This window comes from Rhyacophila brunnea, unplaced genomic scaffold (genome assembly GCF_057557595.1).
Source record: "Rhyacophila brunnea isolate RB1 unplaced genomic scaffold, BYU_Rbru_1.0 scaffold_4, whole genome shotgun sequence".
NCBI lineage: Eukaryota > Metazoa > Arthropoda > Insecta > Trichoptera > Rhyacophilidae > Rhyacophila > Rhyacophila brunnea.
Window position 1 is genome coordinate 36570177 of NW_028233068.1, and position 26786 is coordinate 36596962.

At 33.7% G+C, this 26786-nt stretch overlaps 1 protein-coding gene across 4 annotated transcripts; it reads left to right on the forward strand.

Moving 5' to 3' along the window:
- The first annotated feature begins 173 nt into the window (after positions 1-173).
- On the forward strand, positions 174-26786 carry lqfR (clathrin interactor lqfR). Of its 4 annotated transcripts, none has more exons than XM_085954976.1 (11): positions 174-343; positions 6647-6848; positions 11353-11481; positions 11812-11920; positions 12585-12680; positions 14866-14983; positions 15345-15541; positions 16244-16370; positions 19060-19250; positions 19385-19582; positions 24156-26786. In XM_085954976.1, exons 1-11 carry the CDS (start codon positions 294-296, stop codon positions 24680-24682), a joined length of 1944 nt encoding a protein of 647 aa, XP_085811102.1. In that variant the 5' UTR covers positions 174-293; the 3' UTR covers positions 24683-26786. The 4 variants fall into 4 exon arrangements, with proteins under 4 accessions (XP_085811102.1, XP_085811103.1, XP_085811100.1 ...); XM_085954977.1 differs by having other exon boundaries at positions 19060-19241; XM_085954974.1 differs by lacking the exon at positions 24156-26786 and adding an exon at positions 20047-23308.

Genomic DNA, 26786 nt, shown 5'->3' on the forward strand with positions numbered 1-26786 from the left:
AAGCTAAATGTGTATATGGATATTTAGCTGTACCTATGATAAAAAATAATATATAAAATCAGACTTTTATCCATAACTGTTATTTGATCATAATTTCATTAGCTTTTATGAAGATTGAAAAATAATTTTACATTCAATTATTATCATTATGGCAATCGCCATCCGTCATTATTGCATCGCCATTTTGCAATAATGTAAGCCAAATCATCAGGTCGTTGTGGAATTGATATTTAATCCCCCTCGTATATGTTTTCAATAAATACACAAAGGGAAATTGTTATTTTGTTTTATAAATGGAGAAGTTCATAAGTATGTGGAAGGTGCGGGAGCTTGCCGATAAAGTGTAAGTGGATTTCATGTTTTCTTTTTGGTTTAAGCGAACTGTTCCCATCTGGGTTGAAAAATATGACATAATTATGGACTTTCGCTTTCATCAAACGCTGGTGTAAACGCACGAATGCTGTCTACTTTATACCATTTAACCGCACTACTCATTTAAGGGTCTGCTTTTAATTTTTGCACTCGATTGCAATGTTTTATGGTTATGGGTGTGTAACGTCGCCAAGTCTACGTAAAGCAGGTTATTCTGGTTGTTCCCCGTTTATGCTTATCCTACAATATTATAGGGTCACGTATGACACTCTTGTTATTGCACGTAACTATAATGATTATTAATGCAAAACGTAGAATACCTTAAATTTCTGACATTCTGACTAGAACATAGCTATTGTCCAATATTTAAGTAGATAAAATGACATTTTACCAAAAACATTTTTATTATTTTGGCATTTACACTTTCATGCGATAATCGTCAATTGCATTATGTGTGTCATTAGTATCATTAAATTAATCTAATATCTTAATACTTCTGACTATTTTATTATTTAAACAATATTTTGAATAATTGTGACAGTTTATTAAAAATGTATTAAGGACCTGTCCTTACATTGACCACAAAATTATCTTCTAAGGATGACCAACAGCCGACATTTTTTTCACGAAAAAATATTTATTTTAAATTTACAAATTATTGATTTATTTTGGCCACTGTCAATATGAGATTATATGAAGCAGACAAAAATATTTGCGCATGTAGCAATTTTCTATCTTCTATCAACACGGTTTAGAAAAGTTGTAGAGATTATAAGTTAAGTGTAAACAATATGGTGAAATTGCCTTTGTAGTGAATAGAGCTATTCCATACGAATTTCAATAATGTTTTATTTGATTAATTTACTTACGTACCTAGGTACTGAATTTTGTGCTGGTGAAGAGAACCAAATGATATTTTGATACAGATGGGATTTTATTCAAATTCCTAATACACTAAAAGGTTTATTATACAAAAATATACCTATGTGTTTAAACTTAGTAGATTTAACATGTTGAAATGCCCCCTTATCTTTGAATTTTGCAGTAATGAAAATGCTTGATCGTGATCATCAATATAATGGGCGAAGATAACCCTCCACCGATCAATGAGGGAATCAAAAAAAAATATATACAGAGGGTCCTCGTTATCCGAGGGTAATTTGGGACCGATCAAATACATCTTGAAGTGAATCTGCTTAAAACGGGGACCAAAATTACTTAGGGTTTAATTCGGACATATTTAAAAAAGAAAAAGACAAATGAGCAAGACAGAAATACCGTAGGAGTGTGGGATTGACAGATTGAACCTGAAAAATGGCTGACCCCCCTGTATATGAAAACACTTTATTAATAAACTAAATAAATGCTAAACATAAAATTAAAGTGCATAATGTAACTTCGCAATAAACTGAAAAAACTACATTAACCCAATGCTTACGGTCCGCACAAAATTGTGTTTTTGCTAATTGCTTTTCAAATGCAAATTAACATGTTAATTACAAAATTAATTAAAAGGGCCCGTAAGCATTGGGTTAATTTTGTTCCGTATTGCAAAAACATTGCATTGCAACATATCAGATTACTTTTGTTTCACTTGCGATCGTAACGTTATTATATGTGGGCTAGGGAAAAGATTGTACGTGCGTGATTCCACTTATTATGACAATTCCTGGCACGTGGTCATGTCGAAACAAGTGTGGGCCAAAAATAATATTAAAGATTTATCACAATATAACGAATTCGTACTCAGAGGGGTAGCGATGAATGATGAGGGTATCTGTACTTGTACCTCCATACTCATTTTTCAATAATGAATTAAAAAAAAAACACTTATTTTTCGTTGAAACATGGTTATCGATATCGCAAAAGTCGTTGATTTGAAATAATTGGAATAAAAATAAAATTAACCGACAAGATGAAAAACTAATCAGAAAAAGGTACCTATTCCTCATAATTCTTTTATTGAGCAAACTGTTCTTGCAATGATACATATTATGTATGTACAGTGCTGTGGTATTTATTCATACCCCACATTAGTGGCAGAATAGTCATCTCTGAGCCGTTGCTGCGGTCTCCAATCCTCGACAACTATTCTTCGTACCTCTGTCCACTCTGTCGAGGCTCTAATTATGTTCTACTTAGCATGATTTATATTATTGATGTTACCTATTATATTCTCATCACTTGAGTATGTTTTAGGCTACAATTTAGTTGTTGAAACAGTCTTCATACATTAATAAACAAGGTAAATATATCTATACTATAATTTCGAAAATATATTTGTTTGTACCGTCGTGTCTGTTTTTCTTTATACAAATCCACACACGCAGTCAGATTTTGACAAGATTTGGAGGGTAGACAGAGGCCGACGAGCCGGAGTGCGTGGTGGGGGTCTCGAATTTCAGATTTAACCTGTTGCACCCCGAGGACAGTTTTATGGGTTTTGCGGAAAAGACCGCCGCGAACAGGGCCTTGAAACGCGGAAATTAATGCTGCAACCCTCATTTTTTATTGAAAGTGTCGCTAGAATGTGTACATTTAAAAAATATTGGCGTTTATTTCAGCTCGATCGGAGGTCAAATGGCTAAGTTAGATGCAAATAATTGTGTTATTAGAATCGCTAATCGGCAGGTTTTCCCAGTGCTGCCACATTAGATCAGAATGCTTCACTCACGGACAATAATAAAATTGTATGTAGTGGCATCAGAGCCGGAGTGCGTGCTCGAGGTCTCGAATTTCAGATTTAACCCTTGCATCCCGGGACAGTTTTACAATAATAAATTGAATATGTACTACTTTTTAAAATATTTAAATGCAATAAATGTACAAAAATATACTTTATGTTAAAAATAAAAATCTCTAATATTATATTTTTTTACTTTTTTAAATTCAGTCCTTTGCACTCTACGTATTAAATTTAGAATTTTTATTTTTAAATATTAAACCATTCCGCTCCTGGGCACCTCCGGGTGATACTGCTAGTCATACTTATGTATATATTATGTGATCTAGCAAAATATTTAACCACCAACTTAATGAGTGATAAAATTTTTCTTGTGGGCAATACACTTCTTAAGTAATGTAACCACTAAGCCACAAGCAATTAAGATAAACAATTTTAACTTTCAGAATGTATTCACAATACAAACAACTCAATATATAAACAGGTAATTTATTGTATTATTATGCTGATAGTGATAACAATTACTGTAAAAATGTCTCCATAGTTTGCTTTATCATGGGAAAATGGTATGTATCACCTTTTCACTACCTAGGTAGGTAGTTGGATAATAACAATTATGTTATCATTAATTTAAATTACTGAGAACTTTGAGATCATAGCTAATGTTGTTATTATTTATCATGAAATAGGTTTTTTTTTGTTGTTTTTGAATATCTGTGCAGTTGCTTATTTACAAGTACTGTCAGGCAAGATATGCAAAAATAATATGTGAAATGTAGCAGTAGAGAGGTGCATGTGAAAATACTTAACACAAATCAATGGATGAGAGTGAAGACATTGAGCATACAATGTATATCCTAGATACATTAAACTGCCACAGGACAATCGTGTCCATCGCTTAGACTACCATATAGATGAATACATCAATTTTGACAGGGAATTGGTTAGCAATAAACCGAGAAAAGAAGGATCCACGAGAGACTTTCCCAGCTAATGATAGGACTGTCTGATTTTATAGGATACATATTGAATAATGTTACTAATGTTACTAAATTTTATAGTAAATACAACGGTCATATAATAGTAATGAAAATAATATTATGAACTTGTCCAATGCTTCTATGAACATTTGGAACAGAATTAAAAAGTAAGATCCATTATCTCTCCTAAGCAGAGCATTTTAGTTACCACAGAATGCAGGTTATTTTAACACACCTTCACAAGAAATTGTTCTTAGTCATTTTATTCAACTCGTTGGTTCCATGGTCCTATGGATCCATACATTGAAAAAACTTGTTTAGCTAAAATTAACCTATGTTTAGTCTTTCACTAAGAGGAAATCTGAGGGAACAAAAGATTGCAGGGTTCTAACAAACATCTTTAGAATAAAACAAAATATGATTCTTTCGAAAGATAGATAATATAGTAAAGTCCTGTGAATATTAAGTCTTTTTATTTATCCAATCTTCCAAGGGTTTTTATAAGCCATGGCAAACTAAATATTAAAAATTTGCATCTAAATATCGGAGCAGTAAAAGTGAGAATAGTCAGTTTTGTATAGCCACTTTATCATAATAATGTTATTTAATTATTGATATGGCTATTTTGTTTTTTGATTTACTTGGAAATTTGATTGTATTATTGCAATATTCCAGGACTACATACTCTTACAGAGTAATTCGCAAGATTCCTTCCATTTTCGTCAGTGACACTTGGCGAAACGTATACATGGAGGTCAATCCAAATCAATTTTTTTCATTGTAATGATTACAATGATTATTTATTATTGTAATTGTATAATTATAAATTAAAACAATATATGCTTGCATTGAATTCATTGTCATTATGTTTATTTGTGTAGATTTTTCTTTTTCCTTATTTGATTTATTCACTTTATCCATTAAAATACATATTATTATACATGCAGTATTTTAGTTCCATTTGGTTTGGTTTAAAAAATCAGGGCATAGTTGTTGTTAGCCAATAGAGATGGTTCGTGAAGATAATAAAGACAGAATTCGCTTAACATTGGTATTATCAATTACTCAAGTGTCACTGTGTCAACAGTGATGTGGCTCTCACAGTTGCTTTTGTAATCATTATCCAATTGCCAATAAAGACAAATAATAATATGAAGATTTATCATATAAGATTTCGTTGAATTTTTTTTATGAAATACTAATTGGTTTTGTACTGATACCAAATATCATCAGGGGCGCGACAACCCGGTGTGGGTCCTGGCCTCCTCCAACAGCTCCCTCCACCTGTCCCTATCCAGTGTGGCCGCTTTCCAATTTGGTACACCCAGAATACGGATTGATACCAAATATCACAATGCCTAAATCCCCCATCAAAAATCTTGTAATCGACAGAGTTGGGATGATAATAATATTATATTTTGTAACTGTAAATGAGTCGAGGCCAGGCCAGGGTGCACAGCCAAACAAACAAACAAAAAAATACTGTTAATTGTTTCTGGGCGGACGAAGGACCGAGAGTAGGTACGGCCAGTCGGTAACCTACCCCTGAGCCTTGAACGTCGCGACTGAATACAATTTGCCATCTTTACGCACCAAAGCACGCGTTTACAAATGTTGCTAATAATTAATAATTTGTTACTCGTCTAAAAGCGAAATATACTTACGTAATGTCCCTGAATCCGTGTTTTTAATAAGTGTTAAAAGATAAATCAACACCCTACATAAACCCATACCTATCAGTACATATTTTTAGCTTATTTATATCAAACTCTTTCAGTATTGTAAATTGAAGGTTTCGTCTTATATCTCATCAGTGCAAGTAAAATAGGTTTTTAAGCCTCGTAGCTTCTTCTTTTTATGGAATTAGTATTGAGTTCACCTCTTCACCGGAGAATTCTTCATCACACAAGTTTTCTTGGATATGACTGTTCACGATGTTATCAATTTCCACGATGTCCGATATCATCGTAAGCTATTACGCAGAATGATAATAAACGATACTGTGTGCCCACACCTAATTGGCTAAAAAGAAATGCCCACCAATAGTATTGTGTAACCTTGGTGACTGCAGACGTGTCTATAAATAGAAGCACACACGTGTGTCAGCACGTTAATATTCATTTCAATGATTGCCATATATTTAATTGAATATTGATTTATTTTTGTACTTTCATTTGAATCATTTTTCGTGACCCGGGGATTCGCCTTACGATATCTTCATCAATGGCAAATGTACAACTGACACAGAATACAGTTAATAGTTATATAAACGGTATTTAATTATATTCTGTCTACATTTACCATTGAATGATTCAAAAGGAAAAATATAAAACTTACAGTTAGTATACGGAGGAAGAGTCAACAATGGGTCACCATTTGCATTTTATTTACAAAATATGTTTTCAGTGCTTCAAACAGAGGCAATACGTTTTTATTTCAAACTTTCACGTGTTGATTTATAAAGGCTGCAACATTTTATACAATCTATGTCAATTCTATGATGTATGTGTCGAATGTTACATTATGAATTTATTGAATTTAATGTTTTCTGTAATATATTCTTTAAAAAAAAATACTTCCATGCTCACATTGTGATCCTTTTTTTTTATAGCACCAATGTGGTGATGAACTACACAGAAGTGGAGGGAAAAGTTCGGGAGGCTACAAACGAAGAACAATGGGGACCCACCGGTCAGCTGATGCAAGAATTAGCGCTAGCCACCTTCACATACGAGCATTTCCCTGAGGTCATGTCCATGCTGTGGCGGAGGATGCTGCAGGACAACAAATACAAATGGCGGCGCACCTATAAGGTTAATCTTAACATTATACAGTTTTATTATTAACTTTTATACAAAGAAATAAAACTGTGCTGATAAGGTAGGACTTGCATGACGATATCAAATAAACAACATTAGAGTTTAATGCGTAGAGTTTATTGTTATTTTTCTGATTTTGATTCAGAAATAAAATAAAATTACTCAAAGTCGAACCTGCTATTTGGAGTTCAGGTGGAATTCATTTTGACTTACCGGCTGAAATGATTTGTCACCACTGGTCTACGTATTTGTCTCAAAACACAACTTTTTCACGTGTGTTAATTTATCATACTTCTCATGTTTCGTAACGCAGAATCACATTATCGTGTCACGTGAACTCATATTGTACTAGAACCATCAGAACATTCAATAATAAAAATTGACAACCTACAAAAACATTGTAGCTTCCTTCCAAACCACCAACAACAAAAATACGTGAGATTACGTAACTCAAAAATATGTAAAATTGTAGAAAATAAAAAAAGTTCTATCAAGCGTGAGGTATGTGGCGTGACATGATATGAGTGAGGTGAATTTAGTGTGGTTTTGCTACATGTATGTGCACTTTTTGCCCGTGGTGCGAGCGTACCCTGCAATTGCGTGTTGTGATGTGATAAAAATATACTTCTGCAAAAAAAAAGACAAATGTTACAGGAAACAATTACTTGTAATTTGAATATTTTCAACCATTGTTTGCTATTACTTTTCTTGTTGCCAAATTATTTTTGTAAGTTTTCTATTCCTTATGTTTTGGTAAAATGTGTTGAATTCTAAAACAAACAACCACAGGCAACCTTTAATAATAGTTACTATTTTATGTACCTTAAAATTATAAATTCAAAACTCAATATAATATTGACAAATATCAACTAAGTAATATGACTCCGTTGACTTTAATTTGTTTTACTAGTTATTAGTATGTACAACCTACTGTATACACTATACAATAATAATTTGTATTCTAATCAGACCTTCACTTATCAATAATTCATGGCATGCTTTGACATTGATATTTTTAGTTGTAACTCAGTGAGGCTCACACCATTTATCATTATCAAAATTTTATGTTAAATTCTTAATGTTTAGTATAAAAGTTACATAGTAATGATGCATTGAACAACTGTAATGAGCATTCATTGATAGCAAAATAAAATATTACACCATTACATTGAAAGTTATTTATGTTCATTGTGATTTCATTTAATTTTCTACATATGAATACGTGTATTAATTAAGGCGCTAAGTACCAAAATAATAAAAACTGACATTTTTATAGAAAAATGTTCTACATACCAATGCCAATAACTTCAACTATAGTCTAAGTGCCTCAAGCAAGTCAAAAAAATACAGCAAAATAATTAAACCTGTCGACGTTGTAAGTCCGTTGGCGTGTTTTATTTATAATGGTGTAAGTAGCACTGCAGTGGTCAACGGCATTCAATATAAAATAGCTGACGATGACGTGTTGACACTTGCGAGTTCTTTATACCTAAAATTATAGAAGCTGCCGTGATTGCTTCACACTGTAAAACTACATTTTTCAAAAGGTCTGCTTCATGAAATTTTATTGCAATGACTCGGTATTTTGTAAATACAGGCAATACTACTTTTTGGTACTTAGAGCCTTATTTAATACACGTATTCATATTATATAGTATGAGAATATGACGTAGCCTATTCACATATATCGTCACTGTTCTGGCAGAAGACACTAATTCTAAAAAATGACATTTTGAGTTAGTTATACCAAAATGTTCCTTATTTCAAACTTTACCATCTGGAAACCTTCTTAATAAATAAACAGTCTTTATTTTACAGTCATCCTTTTTACGATTACTTAATAAACTCACATGATAGACCATTTCAAACATTTTAACAACTTCAAAGTCAAATTACTCAAAACTAGTATTTTCCAGTTAGTGTGTTCTGCCAGAACAGAGACGATATTATTACCTTGGACTACAGCAACTTATATGAATTCGTATCCTAACAATTGAAAACATTTCAGTTTACTGGTACAGATTTTTTTTATGAAAAATGGTTTTTAGTTACTTGCTCTACACAGGAAAATTTTCTTATATTTTTACCAATCATTCATATAATGTTTGTATAAATATATCAATTATCTACTTATATCAATCGTAATGGTTTTAAAATGCAGTTTGTTGTTAATTCTATAATGTGTTTTATTTGTGTTGACAGCTGCTTCTGGCTATAAATCCATCCTAAGATAATTTTAACTAGGTTATCTTAGGATCACTCTGAATATGAGTCTATAGCCATTAGTGGCGAAGGGTGGAGGTAGGCTGTTAAGATCTGACATAAATAGTGCATACTAAACTTTGTCAGTCAAACGTATTTGTTTTCATTGAACTAAGACTGCAATGTGTAGATAGTGTTTGTTAGTTTTTAAAATTCAATTAAACCCTAATCTAAGCCATAGTAGATAATAATCAAAAAATATTCATATATCTATAAGATATATAAAATTATGCCATTAAAATTAAACCATACATAATTTTAGATATTTTATAGATACTTAGAAGATATTTTTTATCCGTTATGGTTTGGTTGGGGCAGGGCTTAATGAATTTTAAAAAACTAACTGATACCATCTGTAATAACGAAAACAAATAAGTATGACTAAGAAAGTGTGCACTATTTTGTCGGATCACCCATAGCATACCTAAACTATTGAGGTTTGGTTTTGGCAGGGTGTAATTAAATTTTAAAAACTGCCCGCACTTCAATGAAAATAAATAACTATGACACAAAGTTCAGTGTGCACTATTTATGTCGAATCTTAACAGCCTACTTCCACCCCTAGCCACTGATAATCATAAATAGCCATCAACATAAAGACACAACCCAAATACATATTATAATTAACAAAAAATGTTTATTTTAAAACCATTATAATGGAGCTCTAACACATAAACTCCAATATAATTAATAAATCAATGATAGTGAGACTAGTAATAATAAAATTAATTATCTTTGTTATTTATAATTGAGACTTAGGTTGAAGGTGTTATTGTATGATGACTGACACAGCACCGTTATTCAGTGGGGACTCTTATTTGTATCGGAATTTGTCACACTTGATTAAATAAAAAAAAGACAGATATAGATAAAATATTTCTTTGAATTTTATCAAGTTCCTTCTTTTACATGAGTACACATACAGCATATTATATTGTTTACATAAACCAATGATATGATAATATAATAGTTTATAAAATTTTTTCTATAGATCATTTATCAGCAAAATCTAATATGAAAATAAAAGAGATACAAGTAGAAGAGCGACATAAATGAAAACCGAATATGAGATAAAATATGTTACCCGTATCATAAATCAGCACTTTGTCTATTCTACTGTTAGGTATCTTGAGGAATTAAATATTCAATAACAATGATGGATGCATTTTGTTTTATAAAGGTTTTTTTACAATAATTAATATCGTTATTGGCAGGAGCCCGGCCGCCTCCAAGATTGTTCTATATCTCCTCTTCGTTGCTATGCATAGCTTTTATTTGAAAATTATGAAAGTGTGGAGGTCTTTTTTCAATAGTTCCCATCATCAGACTCTTCGTCACCTGTCGTCCATTCGGCTTTATCAACGTTGGGCACACTTCAACAATGATGCATCGTTAATTTTTTTCATGTATCTCGTCGATTGGAACTTTTGAACAACAATATCTACCTCTACATCAACATTATCTAGCCCCCCCCCACCTTTTTTTGTTCGGCCCGGAAGCTAAGAATGGATTTAATATTTTTGAAGTCTTTAATCTTTCGAATTACACACTATAACAGAACTGTATGACATATATGACTACTGAGTTGAGAAGTTGCGAGAAACTTCTTATGTGGCAGCATTTATTAATATGTTCATTATCAAACATTAAGTTTGAAACCTAAATTCAACTGTTACTCGTGTTGATTCCTGGTATTCACTCGATGTCCACAAGATATTTCTTCTGCTACATAGTTCATGTTAGTTCCATAGGTGGATTGAATTGTATAAGTGAATCCCATCTCATAGCTTTTTTGTATGTATCCTGAAGATGGTGTTTAGCGACCTTCCTGAACATCATGCAGCGCATCCATGAATCCCATAGGTTCTATGTATGCACCCTGAGGATGGCATTTAGTGGCCTTCCTGGATACTGGAATCTGATTTACTTAAGTCTCTTCAGGCTATCACATAACGAAGTTATTGCCAATACTGCATTTTTACCTTAGGTATTATGTCAAGAGGCTGCATGGTCCCCTCTTTTATCTCCTCATTTTTGATGTCATACCACCACCGCAAGCATCTGTTTTCGAAGCTCAGCTGACGATTGTTCCGAGTCTTCATAGTAAAGTGGCGTGACTCACTACAGTAAAGCGGAAGCATTCATTTCTGAACCAAAATAATTGGGGACGGCCAGCTATATATTTAGAAATACAATTCTCACTTTTATGTTACTGATTTGAAAATGTTGTCCACAGTGCCTGCTTCTGCTAAGCTACCTTGTTCGGAATGGCTCCGAGCGAGTTGTAACATCAGCCCGAGAACACATCTACGACCTGCGATCTCTAGAACACTATTCACATATCGATGAAGGAGGGAAAGATCAGGTATTTCTAAAAACATAATTAGTATGCAGTCAGAGATGATAATAAACCATCTTTGAAGATGGATCCTTCATATATATAATAAAAGCTGATAATTATATTTATATTGATAATTATATTGCTATTATAATCATTTAGGTTCAATTGTAGCAGAATTCACACTTGTGCTCCTGGGTTTATTGGCGTGTGCTGCACAGCGATAACATATAGTTGCCTTGACTTCTCATACAAGCTCCAACCAAATCAAATCGTCAAACATTTGTGCTAGGTACTAAAAAAACGTTTTATTAAAGTTATCAGAGTAATGAATAATTTTTATTTTTGTATTAACAGGGAGTTAATGTACGGCATAAAGTGAGAGAGCTGATTGATTTTATCCAGGACGATGACAAACTCAGAGACGAGAGGAAAAAAGCAAAGAAAAATAAAGACAAATATATTGGTATGTAGTATGTTGTATTTTATTAATAATTTGTTATAACAAAAATTATATAATTAGTAATGATTCAGATATCTATGCCAAAACTCACTAAACTAAAGAATATCTGACAGCTGCATTCCCACTAATTTTATGTTGCGTGTCAAATCTGGATGTGGACTGTAAAAAGTTTTTGTGTGGTAGTTCAGGCAAACATGGTAAAGGCCAGAATTGAAATTTATGAGGTAGAAATGTGTACCGATTTATTTTGGCTTTTGGTAGTTCAGGCAAACATGGTAAAGGCCAGAATTGAAATTTATGAGGTAGAAATATGTACCGATTTATTTTGGCTTTTGGTAGTTCAGGCAAACATGGTAAAGGCCAGAATTGAAATTTATGAGGTAGAAATGTGTACCGATTTATTTTGGCTTTAATTCAGGAAGTGATTTTTTTGAAATGAAAGTGGAAGCAATTTCTTGTGTGCCTTCGTTGTTTTTTTGATGAGATATTCACCTTTTTAATCAGAATTTTATGATTTCGAAACGTTGAGAAGACTGATTTAAGTACATAATATTATGGAAGCTAATTTTAATTTACACAAAACTGTAGAAGCTAAAAACCTTCCATACATAATGTTGTGAATTGTGAATGTCATTATTGTGTGTTTTAATTAAATAATATTTTTCAGGAATGTCGTCAGATGCAATGGGCGGTAGAATAGAGAGACCAGACTATAGCAATAATCAAACGTGGGATTCTTCAAGAAGAACGCCCACTCAATGGGGTATTTTATTATTATTACATTTATATTTTTTATATACGTCCCCGTAATCGTAAATGATAGTCAGTACACATTTTTGCGAGATAGGAGTCCATATGATATTTAGTTTTCACTACAGAGTTATATTTTCTCATAGTAAATTCTTCAAAGTATACTTATTTATAAGACAGGCAAAAAATTAGAAGTCAGTGTACATCTGGCAATAGTTGGCGTTAGAATTGTACACTGGGCATAATATATCTGTAAGTCAGTACATCTAATAAAGAATGTCTCTCTATTACTTTATTACTGTCACTCTTTAATAATGTATATAATATTAATCCCCACATCCTAATACAGACCCCAGGCCAAGATATTTGGCGGGTCCCCTACCATTTACTAAGGACAGTTTGATGCTCTACAGGAGCGTTTCCTAACTGGTATTCTGCGAAACCCTAGGGACTATGGGACTTTAATAAAAAAAATGAAGAATATAATATAGTGTTGCACAGCTACACACATTATTAACCCATTGGACCCTATCGGCGCCAATTTGGCGCCGGTGTTACAGGATGCAGGACATGATGAAAATCAAACCATTTTAATCATATTTTAATTTTTTTAAGTTGAAATTACTTAATAATAGATGTAGCATCATTTTATGATGTTAGTTATATACAGTCCAATATATTTTTTAAGAAATATTTTATTTATAAAATCTATTTTTATTTCAATTTGTCAAAATAATGATCAGTTCGCTAGGTATGAGGTGTTTGAGACAGTAAAAAACATAAAATGGCCATCCATCTTCTAAATATCTTGAAGAGTATTATATTTAGCTCCAGTTTTAGTATATCTTCCTTTTATTATTCACTTCTATCATGGACTTTTTATCTATGTCATTTTGTATAAAAAAAAGCTAAAAAAACCCAAAAAACTATATTTGACATGTTTTTTTCATTCCACTTATACACAAAGTTAACTTAAAATGTAAATACTTAATAGAAAAATTCAATACCTATAAATATTTAAAAGATTTATTTGAATTGAATAAATAAAACATGAGTTATATCAATTTTAGTAATCAGTGTGTCTTTTTAAGTGATCCTGAAAAATTAATTGCGTCTGCAATGGGTTAAATTAAATGTTAATATGTGTGAAATAAAATAGTGGCGCAGGCTACAATATTTACTCTTTATAGAATAAATTAGTAGTGTATGAAAATGTTACTTTTCATCATAATTAATAGTAGCTGATGACCCCTAGAAATCACACAATCCATTGGTCGGGGGAGAGAACAATGATATTATAAATTTATTCATAATAATATTTTTTTTTTCATTCTGCAGTGCACCTACAAAGGAATGAGAGAGAAAACAATTTCCGAATACCTAATGATAATAAATAATCTGATTCAATAATTATCATTAATTAAGAAAAAAACCTAATAATTTGTATTCCACAACAAAATGTAATTGGGAAACGCTGCTCTGACAAATTTAACATAAAATAAATCAGTTCAAAAACCCTCATAGAACAAATTTTACAGGAGGGGCAAAAAACGTTTTTTTGAATAATTTTGGTTTAATATTTTTTATTAAATAGGCACATACATTGGCTGCATGATGATTGATGATTTGGTGTAATATATTTTCGATCTAATAATAATCAAAGAAGTTATTACAAAAAAATCATTAAAATTGAGGGTAAATGCTTTTTTTCCCTTAAATTAAACTTAATTAAAGCTCAATTAAAACCTAAATTTACATAATAATTTGGCATTTGCGGCTTACTTCCTTTTTATAGAACATGTATTTAGTTGTATACATTGTTAATATCTAATAAAAGCACTTTTCGAAAAATCGAGGGTTACAACCCTTTTCCTAAACACAGTCGAAATGATGATACAAAAGAATAATGCAATGTTCCTATTAAAATAATAGTTAGATGGGAAAAACAAAAGTCTAATATTTTATAGTCATTTCTGTCTTCTGTTCATAACACTCTGGTTGACCTACCAATCCGGGCTCCCAGGCTAGAGCCCTATCAGCCCCTCACCCTCCACTTCTGTCCTGTCAGAGTACATTATGGCGATAATATAGAAGGGCTATAATGCATGATTAATAATTGATAGTCTGATGATCCTTGAATGAATACATCCTTATTGTCTCAATAAGAACCATATTTATGGTTTGTCATGAATTTTCAGGGTCAGATTTTACTGGTGAGGAGGACCAGTACGATGCCGAGAGAGAAGATTCTGAAGATGAAGGAGTGAGGGAGACAAAAATGCCACATCATCGTAATAACCAATCGTCATCAACTAAGTAAATATGATCTTGTCACATTTGTGTTTGTTATCTTCATAAATGTATTTATTATACTTTATACATAAAATGTCATAATACAGAGAATAATTTTATAAGAAAGGTGTGTTTGTTTATGTCGTCACTATGATTAATAAACAAATTGAAATGAAATAATATATATGTAAGTATTTTACAAATCTGCCATCTTGTGTTATTGTATCTAAGGTGTGCTTTTATCCATATCAATTTATGAGCGTACTGCCATTGATGGACTTTTTAAAAGCTGTGCAGCCAATAAAATTACTTATTTAAAACATGAAATTTCATTATCTGATACCACTTCTCGTTAAATGTAAAATGATTGAAATTAATGTTCCAGAGTGGAAGCGTACAGAGATGCCATAGATACGGCCCCGACTAGAAGTAATCGGGAGGCGGACATGCCTATGCCCTCTGCAAAAAGTTCTGGCTCCAGCTCAAACAGCGTTTCCGCCGCCAAAGTCAATGTATCCATCGGAAGGTCGCCGGCTAGGACTTCAAACGCACCGGCCAGAGGCATCAAGAAGATTGATCTGGGTCAGTCCATTCTTATTGCTAAAGAAAATGATTTGCGCAAGTGTCTGATTGTAGTCAAACAGCTGAGCCTATATTGATTTGAATTTGTCTTGGACCTGTTTTTTCATGTACGTTTTATTAACTTTGTGATATTTCATATGTTTGATAGGTGACAGTTGGGGCATTTGATGAAAACAATAACTATCGATTGTATCAAAATTGAAGTTTTGCAATCTTTTTTGATGTCAATGTTAAGAATATTATGAAATGTCACATATAATACATGTTGAATTTTGATAAAGCAATAAATACTTTGGAGCTGATTCCATTTGGATCACTTAACACAGCAATGTAATCAGTCTGATTGATCTTTTGAATTATATGTCAACCTTTCTGTGTTAATAAGTTCCATTCCATTCTGTGCTGTCACTTGTGTTACCATACTGGTTTTATGATATGACTGTATTTTCAAATGGAAGGGTCGGTTTCGGTAACTAATAGTTTTAGAAGTATGTACATAATCCATTATTATTCGCTAGTACATATTTATTTTGTCGACGATTCTTGAAGTAGCTAAAATATGATATAGGTGAAGTGGATATTGAATGAAATATAGGATATATAATAACCTGTGTAACATGACTTCAAGGTTAAATGGGACTATTTTTACATTGTATTATATTTTGATATGTGGTTTTTAACAATGCTATTTTATATGTTTAGGTGCTGCCTCCCAGTATGGTAAAGGTATAAACGATTCAACTTCTCCGGGAAACAACTCCGCTCCAGATTTGTTTCAAACTTGTTCGCCTCCTTCGCCTACGCCCAGAGAAGATGATTTCAATCCCAGGTAATTTTTTTATCATAATAGATTTTTGGGTCATCAGTCATCACCGTGTGTTCTTCCTCGATGTTTTCGGTGCAGCGGCCATTCTCAAGAGAACGTCGGGAGGAAGAACACATGGTGACAACCCAAAAATCTATTATGATAACAAATAAATGAAAGTCTCACACATTAAGAATTCTAATAACTTTCATATTTGTTATACAGATGTGAGTTTTATTATGTAAGTGGTAGGTAGTCAATAGTTCCATATTACAGGTAAAAAACTATTTGAATTTTTTTATTTAGTCGACCTTAACATTGTTGAAGCACTTGTTGTGTAATCTAAATGTACATCACAACAAAAAAGTGAAACATCTTTTTGCTTCTGTTTCAACTGAAGATGTTCTGAATGTGTGTACATAATATATTTTTAATGCCAGTGTCTGTTTTAATGCTACAAAATATAATACATACACATATTATTCAAAATCGCTTTTGAATCATACAGCAAAAAACTGTGTGTGCTGAATTAATATCATTCTTTAAAATCTTTGAATAATGCTCTTTAACCCTTAACACTCGAGTGCCGCCATATCGGCGGCATTAGAAGTTTCCCGTATTACTCAAGTGCCGCCGTAGCGGCGGCACGCCAATAAAGTCATTTTTTGTAATATTTTCAGCAATTTTTATAATGCGATTTCAATCAAGTTAGAATGAATAATAATAGGTTATTACATTTATCTGAGAAAGAAGTCGGCAAAAGAATACTGCGTGCGTAATTTCTACATAGTATTTTTATCGGAATCTTCTCTTTTTTTATTCGTAGGTCGCTTGCTTGCAAGCAATGTTTTTTTGTCACATAAATTTTATTTATTGAACGTTCCCAGACTAGAGTGAACTGAAGTTGTTTGTCACGCATGATTTTGAAGTGTGTTTATTTTTTTTATTGGTTCTCGCTTGCGCAGGGGCGTCTCGTAGAGTTTACAGTTTTATATTTGAATAGACTGTTTTTGATGACAATACTTCCTATTATATTATGCCGATTCAGAACCTTACAAATATAATGTGAAATACTCTTAATGAGTCAAATGAAAATTATTACGTATCGATTTATTATTTTTTGAGAAATCTTTTGATAATGTGTACCGCACTGGGAATGAGTTGTTATGAGCCTGAAACTAATTTAGAAAATTTACGAGACGGCTGCTTATATTACAAGTGTATTTGAAGGCAAATCATTTGGATCATATTTACAGTCATAACTATATGTATGGACGATTTACACATTATAGCCACTTCTCTACATACCGCTTTTTCATTACGATTCTGTGATAAGCCAGGATTACATATTGGAGATTGCTTTGAAATACCACACAATGGAGAATTATAAATAAACTAAAAATAAGTACAGTATATTCATTATAAATCTATTTTATAGAAATAAAAAAAAAAAAAAATTTACATTTTTTTCACCAATTAAATGTTTTATATTGAAATTATGCTTTTTACGGAAAAAAGTCTCGAGTGGGTGGTATGTACCTATAAAAAAAATTTTGAGTGGAAAAGGTTAAAAAATGAATGATGAAATTGAATTTTAATAGGGTTTCCATGGAAATAAGCCGAACCGAATGGTTTATGACGGTCTCACCTTACGCCGAAACTGTTTATTGCCGTAATAAAACTTGTCGAGTGTTCACCCACTTATCTTCGGATTTGTATATACGGGCGCCGCCGTGTTCCATTATGCTCCATTCAAATAACGGTGTTTGTACATGCGCGTCTATTTGAAACAAGTATTCCTTATATTAAAACAGAAAAATATTTTTTCTCTATGTTCAGTTTTTGATGTCTATGGGCACTTAACTGTCAAATAAATAACAATTTCTCACATTTTGCCGCTAGATGTCCCTAGTGGTCCATATATTTTGAACTCGCTATTACATTTACTTTCATATTATTTCTTTTATTTTTCGATTAATACTACATTATGGCCGGATAATCCGAATGCCGAATAAACGTTATTGAATAAATAATCATTACAATATAAACAAATGAAAGTAAATGGTTATCGTGATAGTATACCTACCTACCATATAATTATTATGCATAAATCGATTCCAGCATAATCATGTGAATTGAGTTGTTCAAAATATTATATTACTTGTATTTATTTGATTTCATGAATCTGCGTCTGATGTGTATTTACTAACGAGACTCTTAAATTTGAAAGCGTCGCCGCTTTTACGAAATTTGCGGCATTGTAGATTAGCTTTATCTACGAAAGCAAAGTTTACTACCTATAAATAAAGCATTCATGATTGAATAAAATGAAGCACCAATTATAGAATCAATTGTAAAATAGATAGTACCATTAGACAATAATCAAAATAATACACTGAACCATAATGAAATACGGAAGAAAACAAGTACCTATGACAATTATCAACAAACGCGGGCTGTCAGTTGCGATCTGTCAAAAATGGACTCTGCCGAATTTAGCAATCGGTTCGCTAAACTTATGGTAGAGGGGCATTAGGTGTTCGGGTTCGGCGAGATGCTTATGTACTAAATTTGGATGAACGCAATTATACGGGCGTATTATATATCTGGCGTAAAATCGCATTCGAAAATTTTGGATGAACACCGTATAAATCAATAACACTTATAACACATGATATAATATTATATACCTAACCATGACAAACTATTTTAGGTGTGACGAACCTCCTCCTAGGAAGTTGAGTCAAGAATTTGGAAATTTCTCAACCGCCTTTGGAAACGTGTCATCGCCTATTTCGCCTCAGGCCTCTTTAATATTGGACCCTCCCACCAGCGCACCAGTTGACGAATTTGCAGATTTCAGCAGCGCTTTCGTCGGAGCACCCAATCCTACTGGTATTATTGGTAATTTTCCTATTATTAATTCTCACCCACCTTTGGAGCACATACATTGGTATTTATTTGTTAAAACCAAACATTCTTGAATACATGATACGTTAGATGGGTGTTAATATTATGATTAATCTTAAATGTTGCAGGGGGTTCAGTGAACCAGCCATCAGCATCGATAGATCTCCTCGGGGGCACTTCTTCGTCGTTCCCACAGATGCCTTCTTCATCGTCATCCGGTCTTCTCGACTTGGGCCTCAACATGTCGCCTGACCCCCTCCAGATGATGCATGCGCAGCCTCCATTGCACAGCCAATTGTCTTCGTTAACCCTCGATCCGATGGGAGGTGAGACTCAGAAATATTACATTTTTTAATCTACATATTATAAACCACAATTAACAGCATGTGCAAAATAATGAATGCTTCTATCGTACGGTAATCTCTTAATTTTCTAGCTGTGGCATATACTATCTTAAAATTTCACATTTGGTTTTACGTTCATCTAAAACATTCAAACATTGTTCATAATGTAGTAAGCTTTGTTAATAACATGCTGATGCAAAATCTTGAGAACGAAATCCATATGAATATTGAGGGATTACCGTACCAATTGGTTAAGGTTTTCATACATTAATATTTTCACCATCATGTATGTATCAGCTATGATTTTACCTTCATTTAAATATTAATACTCTGTAAATATTTAACTGCATCATAATATAATTATAGTTTAGTCAGAATAGTTTGAGTGTCATAAGTGTGCATTATTTAAGACTTCCGGAACACAGTGAATACTATTGGGATTTCAGGAGAAACCAGCCCTCGCAAGACGGACGTCACCGGTAACACCCCACAGCGGAACTCCACCAAAGGGAAGAAAGATTTGTCGAAGACCCTTCACGACGTCACTTCAAGACTGTCGGCCACACTTCTAAGCTCTGAAAGGCCCAAATCCCAAAGGGAATTCGACATAATCTCCAGTGAAATAAAACAACTCGTAAACTTATTTCCCGGGCCGGTGACACGTGAAAAACTATGTCGACTGGATAAATCAGATATAGAATGGGCTGAATATGCCCGATGTTCTCTTCCGAATATCCTCGATTACGTCATAGGAAAGTTTCATGAAAATTGGCCACTACAGAAATGCGTTTTCAATGATGGGGTGCTCGCCTTATTTTTGGTTGAAGATTGCTTCGAATTCAGCATTGAATCTCTTTCGGCCATCACCAGGCATTTAAAAACAGGCGATAAGAAAAAGACTGATGCGCTAATTTATCTGTTGGACAAATATATTAAAAGCGATTCTCTACTAGTCGCCATTGTGAATGTTTCATTTATAGAACCAGATGCAGAATTAGATACCAACAAATCGGCTATATTATTCAACCAGTGGCAGCAGTTCGTGCAGTTGATCGTATCGATACCTCAACGAGTCGCAAACAGCACGGAAAGAAATTTACCTAAACAGTTTGTAATGGAGAATTTTTGTAAACTCCTCGTGTTCCATTTTGTGAGAGCCGTCGACTTCATGTCGGACAGCTGCTTTTATGTTGACACCAAATACAGTCTCAAGTTTTTATCTCACATTCTAAGTAAAATCATTGTAAACTTTAACGACGGGTGTCGATCTAAGTCCATCAAAGACTTGATTGAAATTTTTGTCTCGTGGACTATGGCCAAGCCTTCGGAGGTCTGTTCGTACTTGAGAAAACGTCTAATTCAGAATGTCATTGAAAATTTATCCCGTTCCGCCGTAGATTCGTTTGCTGTAATGTTAATGCAAAATATTCCGATCGATTATTGCCGTAAAACAAACTTAGATTTTCCACTCAGCAATATTTTGGGAAATGCGGTTAACAACAGTAAGGATTGGGAATTTATTCTTTGCACAAAAATACCTGTGATGACAAGTTTTTCGAGTGAAACACCTTTAGTTTTGGAAAATCTTATGCTCTATTTAGCTCTGAGTATAAATGAAAGCCAACTATTGCAAAGCAATGTTTTATCAGACCTAGTATTGAAATTGGCAGGAGCGTGGTCTACTAAAACCGGTTTGCTTTATGACGATTTTGATCGACGGGTATTTTTATCACAGGGTCTTTTGTTGTCCATTACGTATTTGACACATGTTACAAAATGTAAAATACCGCTTACATATATTTCAAATATCAAAAGAATCTTATTTGACGCGATGCCGATGCACTTGGAGTCTATCAACCCTTTAATTAGATGCCTGGGTATGACCACTGCGGAGATTTCACTTAACACACTCGCTAGGTGTGAACCCAATTATGAGGAGAGACCCACTCTCAAGTTTGAGTATTCAGAATTGGGAGATTTGGGGCAAAATTTGCACCGAATGCTGATCTATATTAGTAGTAAATGCGCCCTGGATGTGCATTATAAACCAATACCACAAGAGAGCAACCTCAAATATGCGGATGGTTTTTCAATTTTGAAAAGCATTGGCGAATCCCTCTTTGACAATGACACGCAATTGAAAATAGTAGCTAAGTCGTTGCCGTCGCCGCTGATCAAAATATATGCCGATCTTAAACCTTCGGTCAAAGTTAAACCGATCCAATCTAAACTCGACATATTATCAGACAGAGGTCTCAGAATAATCGACAGCATGGAATTAGATTCAGATGATGATTTAGAGCCATACGATATGAGCACTGACGCACCCGAAGCGGCTAAAAAGAAACCTCTGTACCTGAGAGATCTGAGGGACGGTCTAGTCGAATCGACAGACTACGAACATTTTATTGAGTGTGTGGACGCAGCAGAAGAGATGATAACTCAGCAGATGCCTGATGATGATGAAGAATTCGCAATCGAACTGATCAACGTCCTTTTACACTTAGAGAAAAAGTATGCAATGGACGATTTCGACAGTAAACGTATGCTTGCGTGTCTGGCCGTGGTGGGCGCCTTTCCTGCCCCTTGCGCGGAGCATTTGTGCCGAGAGTTTCATATGCCCGTCGGAAAGTATTCTATTTCCACTCGTCTCTTATTCTTAGACGTATTAGCGGAATCTGCAGCTAGACTCAGTAATACGGATACATCTTTCCAAACGGCCCACGGATCTGTCGAAGAAAAAGAAAAAGGTTCTCTAATTTTAAGGCCCGTCATCAGAGTCGTGCCCGATTCTGAAGAAATAACCCATGAAGAAAAACTACAAATATCTGAAAGAATAATTCGACAACGGTTGGAGGCAAAGACTAGATATTTTCATTCAAAAAGAAAACATCCTTTCGCTACTGCAAGAAAAAATGAATTTTCTAAAGTGGCAAGCAGCTTCTTTTATCCTCTGCTCTACGGTTTCGGCAGGAGACAGCTGTCCATCAGCGGCCATTGCATTGTAGAGGACAGTGACAATATTCTCCTACAGAGGTATCTGGCTGTCGTGTCGGTCATCTTGATCTCCAGCAAAAATTGTCCGGATGCTTCTAAATTTTGCCGAGAAGCTCTCGATATGGCGTGGAGTCTTAAGTATAACGCCGAACCTAAGATACGTACGGCGGCGATGACCATCGTCGCTGCTGCAATATTGTGCGCCCCGAGCGACGTCCTGAAGGTCACCTGCCTGGAGCAGCTGATCGAAGCGAGACAGTGGCTCGCGGCGTCGCTTTCTCAGAATCTGCAACCCGCCGAAGGGTCTGCGTCAGAAACTGACATGTTAGCTCGGAGTGTTTTGTGTCTGCTTGATAATTATTTGAGCGATGGAGGCTTCGAAGAAGCTTTCTTAAAAGGCTTAGAATAAATAATATATTCAGTGTTTATTATGGAGATAATGTTTAGATGGTAACAGTATGTGTTGGTGTTGTTTTATTTTACCATTTGCATTTATTGTTTGTCCCCAATTAGTGATGTAAACACTGTTTTCTTTAGTATGATAGAACTTGACACCACCGCCGCACTACTATTTCATGATAATGATTGTTTATGGACTTGTCATAACAATTTTGAAGAATTAATTCACCACCAAATAACCGCGCATTTGATGGAACGTGTAACATGCTTTCTATTTTTGCGTTTTGTAATAAAGTCTGACTTATAACCACCGGTTGTTTTATTTCTGCTTATAACATTGGTATCCATCCTGTTTCCAATCATATGCACACTTATTTGTAAAACACTTGGTAAAGGACAAATAGTATTAGCATAGTGAATTAGCGGGGCGGGACTTAAATTAAAATCTAATCTTAGTGGAAACGGCTCATTCATTAATATTTTCAGTGTGAATGTTAGTTAATGCTGTGTTTCATATTTTTTAAAGTAAATCCATTTTTCTTTATTTATCTACAGTATTTTACAGCAATAGTACATATTACATTATTATCATTTTTACTTTATTCCCCTTTCTGCGTTGTTTCTTTCGATTGTTTATGAGATTTGTCAGTAAGTCGATCATCCTTTAATAATTGATTTATCAGATATATTTTATGGTTTTATCAAATTTAATCTAGGGACAATAATACCATGGTTAATGAAAAGTAAATACCGTATTTCATTGATTATAAGATGCACGTGTTATGCTATATTGGTGTCTCCGAATTTAGCCTGCGTCTTAGAATTACTATCTCCAACATCTGTCGACACCTTCTGATAAAATAAAGAAAGCGCCGACATGGAAACTTGATGAATGGGTGTCAGCTGCTTAGAAGAAAATCCTGGAGACCTAGTGAAGTAGGTACTCTTAAAAAATGCTGCATGCACAGAAGCCGATATATTATGAGGAAATATGTAATGATACATATGATGTTCACCTTTGATAATATTTTTTTATTATTTAGAAATAAGGGTGCAATTAATAATAATTGATCTCATGTAATTGATGAAATACAGTAATATAATTGCATAATTTACTTTAAAAAATTGAATTATTGGTATGTCATTATTTTATTCTTAGATATTGTCAGCGGAGGTGTTCCCCTGCAGCCTGTATCGTTAAACCCTGCCAACAACCTTCCTAACTCTCAAAACGCTGCGACATCGTCAGTGGCCAATAAGCACGTTCCCGTGGGAGCCACGTGGCAAGACAGCGGGAAAGTCAACATCAACCTGGACGACCTGTTCGGAGTGAAAGGTCAGAAGCCAGGACCCGCGCCCACCATGAACCAACTCAAGAGCACCCCCACCTCTCCCGTTCACGACTCGAATGGGCAGATGTATCAGCACACTCAACCGATCAATCAGAATACAGTCAACAACATATCCTTCAATCAGACCAAGGGTTTTAACTCGATGCCTGCTAGCAATAGTAACGCTTTCCCAAACAATCCCATGATGGTGAACAATAATAATAACAGTAACTTAAACTCGCCTCTGGGTAATTTGAACGCTAACAACGCTGTGTCTTCGGGCTTTGGCCACTTCACCAGTGGACAGGGTCAGCAGAACAACATGCAGCCGTTTTTCCAGGCGCAGTTCAAATGATACAAGCCCATATTGTGGATCGACTGAACCGTCTGAGTCCGGTCTGCATAGTGAAACGTGATTGAGCGACATTTAAAGACTTGTGCGGGCAATAATTTCTTCAATACGTATCGTGGTGCGTGTTTTTCTTTGGTAACCGTCGGATACTATAAACTTGTAATTGCGCCTATTGCAGTTTAGCTGTGTGATCTTTTACTTATAGCCCGTCTTCACAACTGGCATTTTGTCATAAAGAGCAGTGATTCTCTTTGAAAAGCGTTAACTTCATCTGCACTGACAGCAATAATTTATTGAAAATAAATAACCATCGGCTGGCTCGCTAATTCACTATTATTGTCGGGTAATCAATGTAATATTTAAAATTTTATATCAGTTATAAATTTATCTGAATGGCGATAGAAGGGAGATTTTGACTGTTCCAGTTGAAAGCGAATTGTGAAGTCACATTTTATGTAATATTTATGTACTTAAAAGTGAATGATGACTTCACTAAATAAAATAAGAGATGACAGCGAATCGGCAATATGGAAACTGAGAATGAAATTGTATTATCTGATCAATATTAAAATTTTGTATTCACTGATTTAATAATAATAAATTAACGATCAATGCCAATAATGCAATATGATTGAACACAAAATAATGTAATCATCGATAACAAAATAAAACATGTATTTACCGTGCCAACTGACGTGATCCATGCGTGCATATTTTTGTCATGGCCTCCGAACAACAAAAGAAGATTCAAACACAATGACAATGCTAGAGAAATATTATATAGTACATTTATTGCTCTTAAAATATTTTTTGCAAGGTGAAGTAATATTCTGATATTTTTATTTGGAGATTAAGAGCATTGTGTATTAGTTTAAGGCGATTGCTATTTTGAAGTTGGGTGGACTATGTATTATGACATCATGAGATGGATATTACTGTATAGTATTTCTGTAGTATTTTATCATTAAAATATAATGTGAGTAATATAACCCTCGATGATGTAGTATGTACCGTTGTTTGCCTTTGGTGAAAGTAATAATCTGTAAGATTACATATTTCATTAGAAAAATGGTGTTCTGTGTCTTGATTTTTTGAAAATTTGTATTATTTATTGTAAAGTTTTTCTAAGCGACTAGGGTAATTTTGCCATTGACGAAGGTCAATGTGCGCGTTGAGGACAGTTAGCGCTCTGTGGCCAATCATATTTTTAATACCTAAATGAGAATATTCAGATATAAATAATTTTATCATATCAGTTGTTTCACGGTTATGGAAATAGTCTTCTAACAATAACTCGTAATTGTCGACGAGTGTATTTTAAAATTACATAAGTAGATCCATCAAATAATTGTGTGTTACATTTTTTTACGGTGGCAAATTGTTACGTATTCGCTTTTGAGAGCATAGATTTCAAATAGACGATCGAAGGATAAATAAATTCCCAGTAGTCCCCCTTCATTTTGCATTCAAATTTTCAACTACAATCAAATACAACCTACTCATCTGTATTAAGTGTCCTTGCAAGATTTGTTTCTTTTAAATGTGACTATACACTATACAGTGACAAGTGTGTTATTTGAGTTATATTGGTAGTACCTCTAAAAATGTGACATTCAACGTTATTTGGTGTAATCAATAATACACTATACATATATAAGTAAATTGATTATACATAAATGCCTGACATGTCTAAAATCATAGTGTATAAACTGATTTGAATGTGTAGTTGTAGATTGAAAGTTTGGGTATTTGTAATATGTAATATACAGGGTTAAAACATCTATGTAACCTAACCTAACAGTGTCTTTTGTTTTTTTTCTAAAGTAATTTATAAATTCAACTAGCTCATTATAAAATAATTATACTTCATGGCTCTAAACACATGCACACAAACTTAATGTGTTATTACAATTTGCTAAACCATACATTAAATATATAATTGGTAGCTATTTTAAGTGGTTGTCAACAACCGAATTGAACTGTCATAAAGAAAGAATTAATTTTAGAAGAAAATATGCGATATTCTCGCCATCCTGTTGAAAAAAGATATAACTTCAAAGACAAATTACATGATAATTTTCCGTCTTGAATAAAATCTTTTTTTTGT

Excerpts from the sequence above, each read along its gene's own strand:
- lqfR (XM_085954974.1), top strand. The coding sequence starts at position 294 with ATGGAGAAGTTCATAAGTATGTGGAAGGTGCGGGAGCTTGCCGATAAA. Across the intron at positions 15,542-16,243 it reads CATCAAGAAGATTGATCTGG|GTGCTGCCTCCCAGTATGGT; the intron begins GTCAGTCCATTC and ends TTATATGTTTAG. Across the intron at positions 19,583-20,046 it reads AACCCTCGATCCGATGGGAG|GAGAAACCAGCCCTCGCAAG; the intron begins GTGAGACTCAGA and ends TTGGGATTTCAG.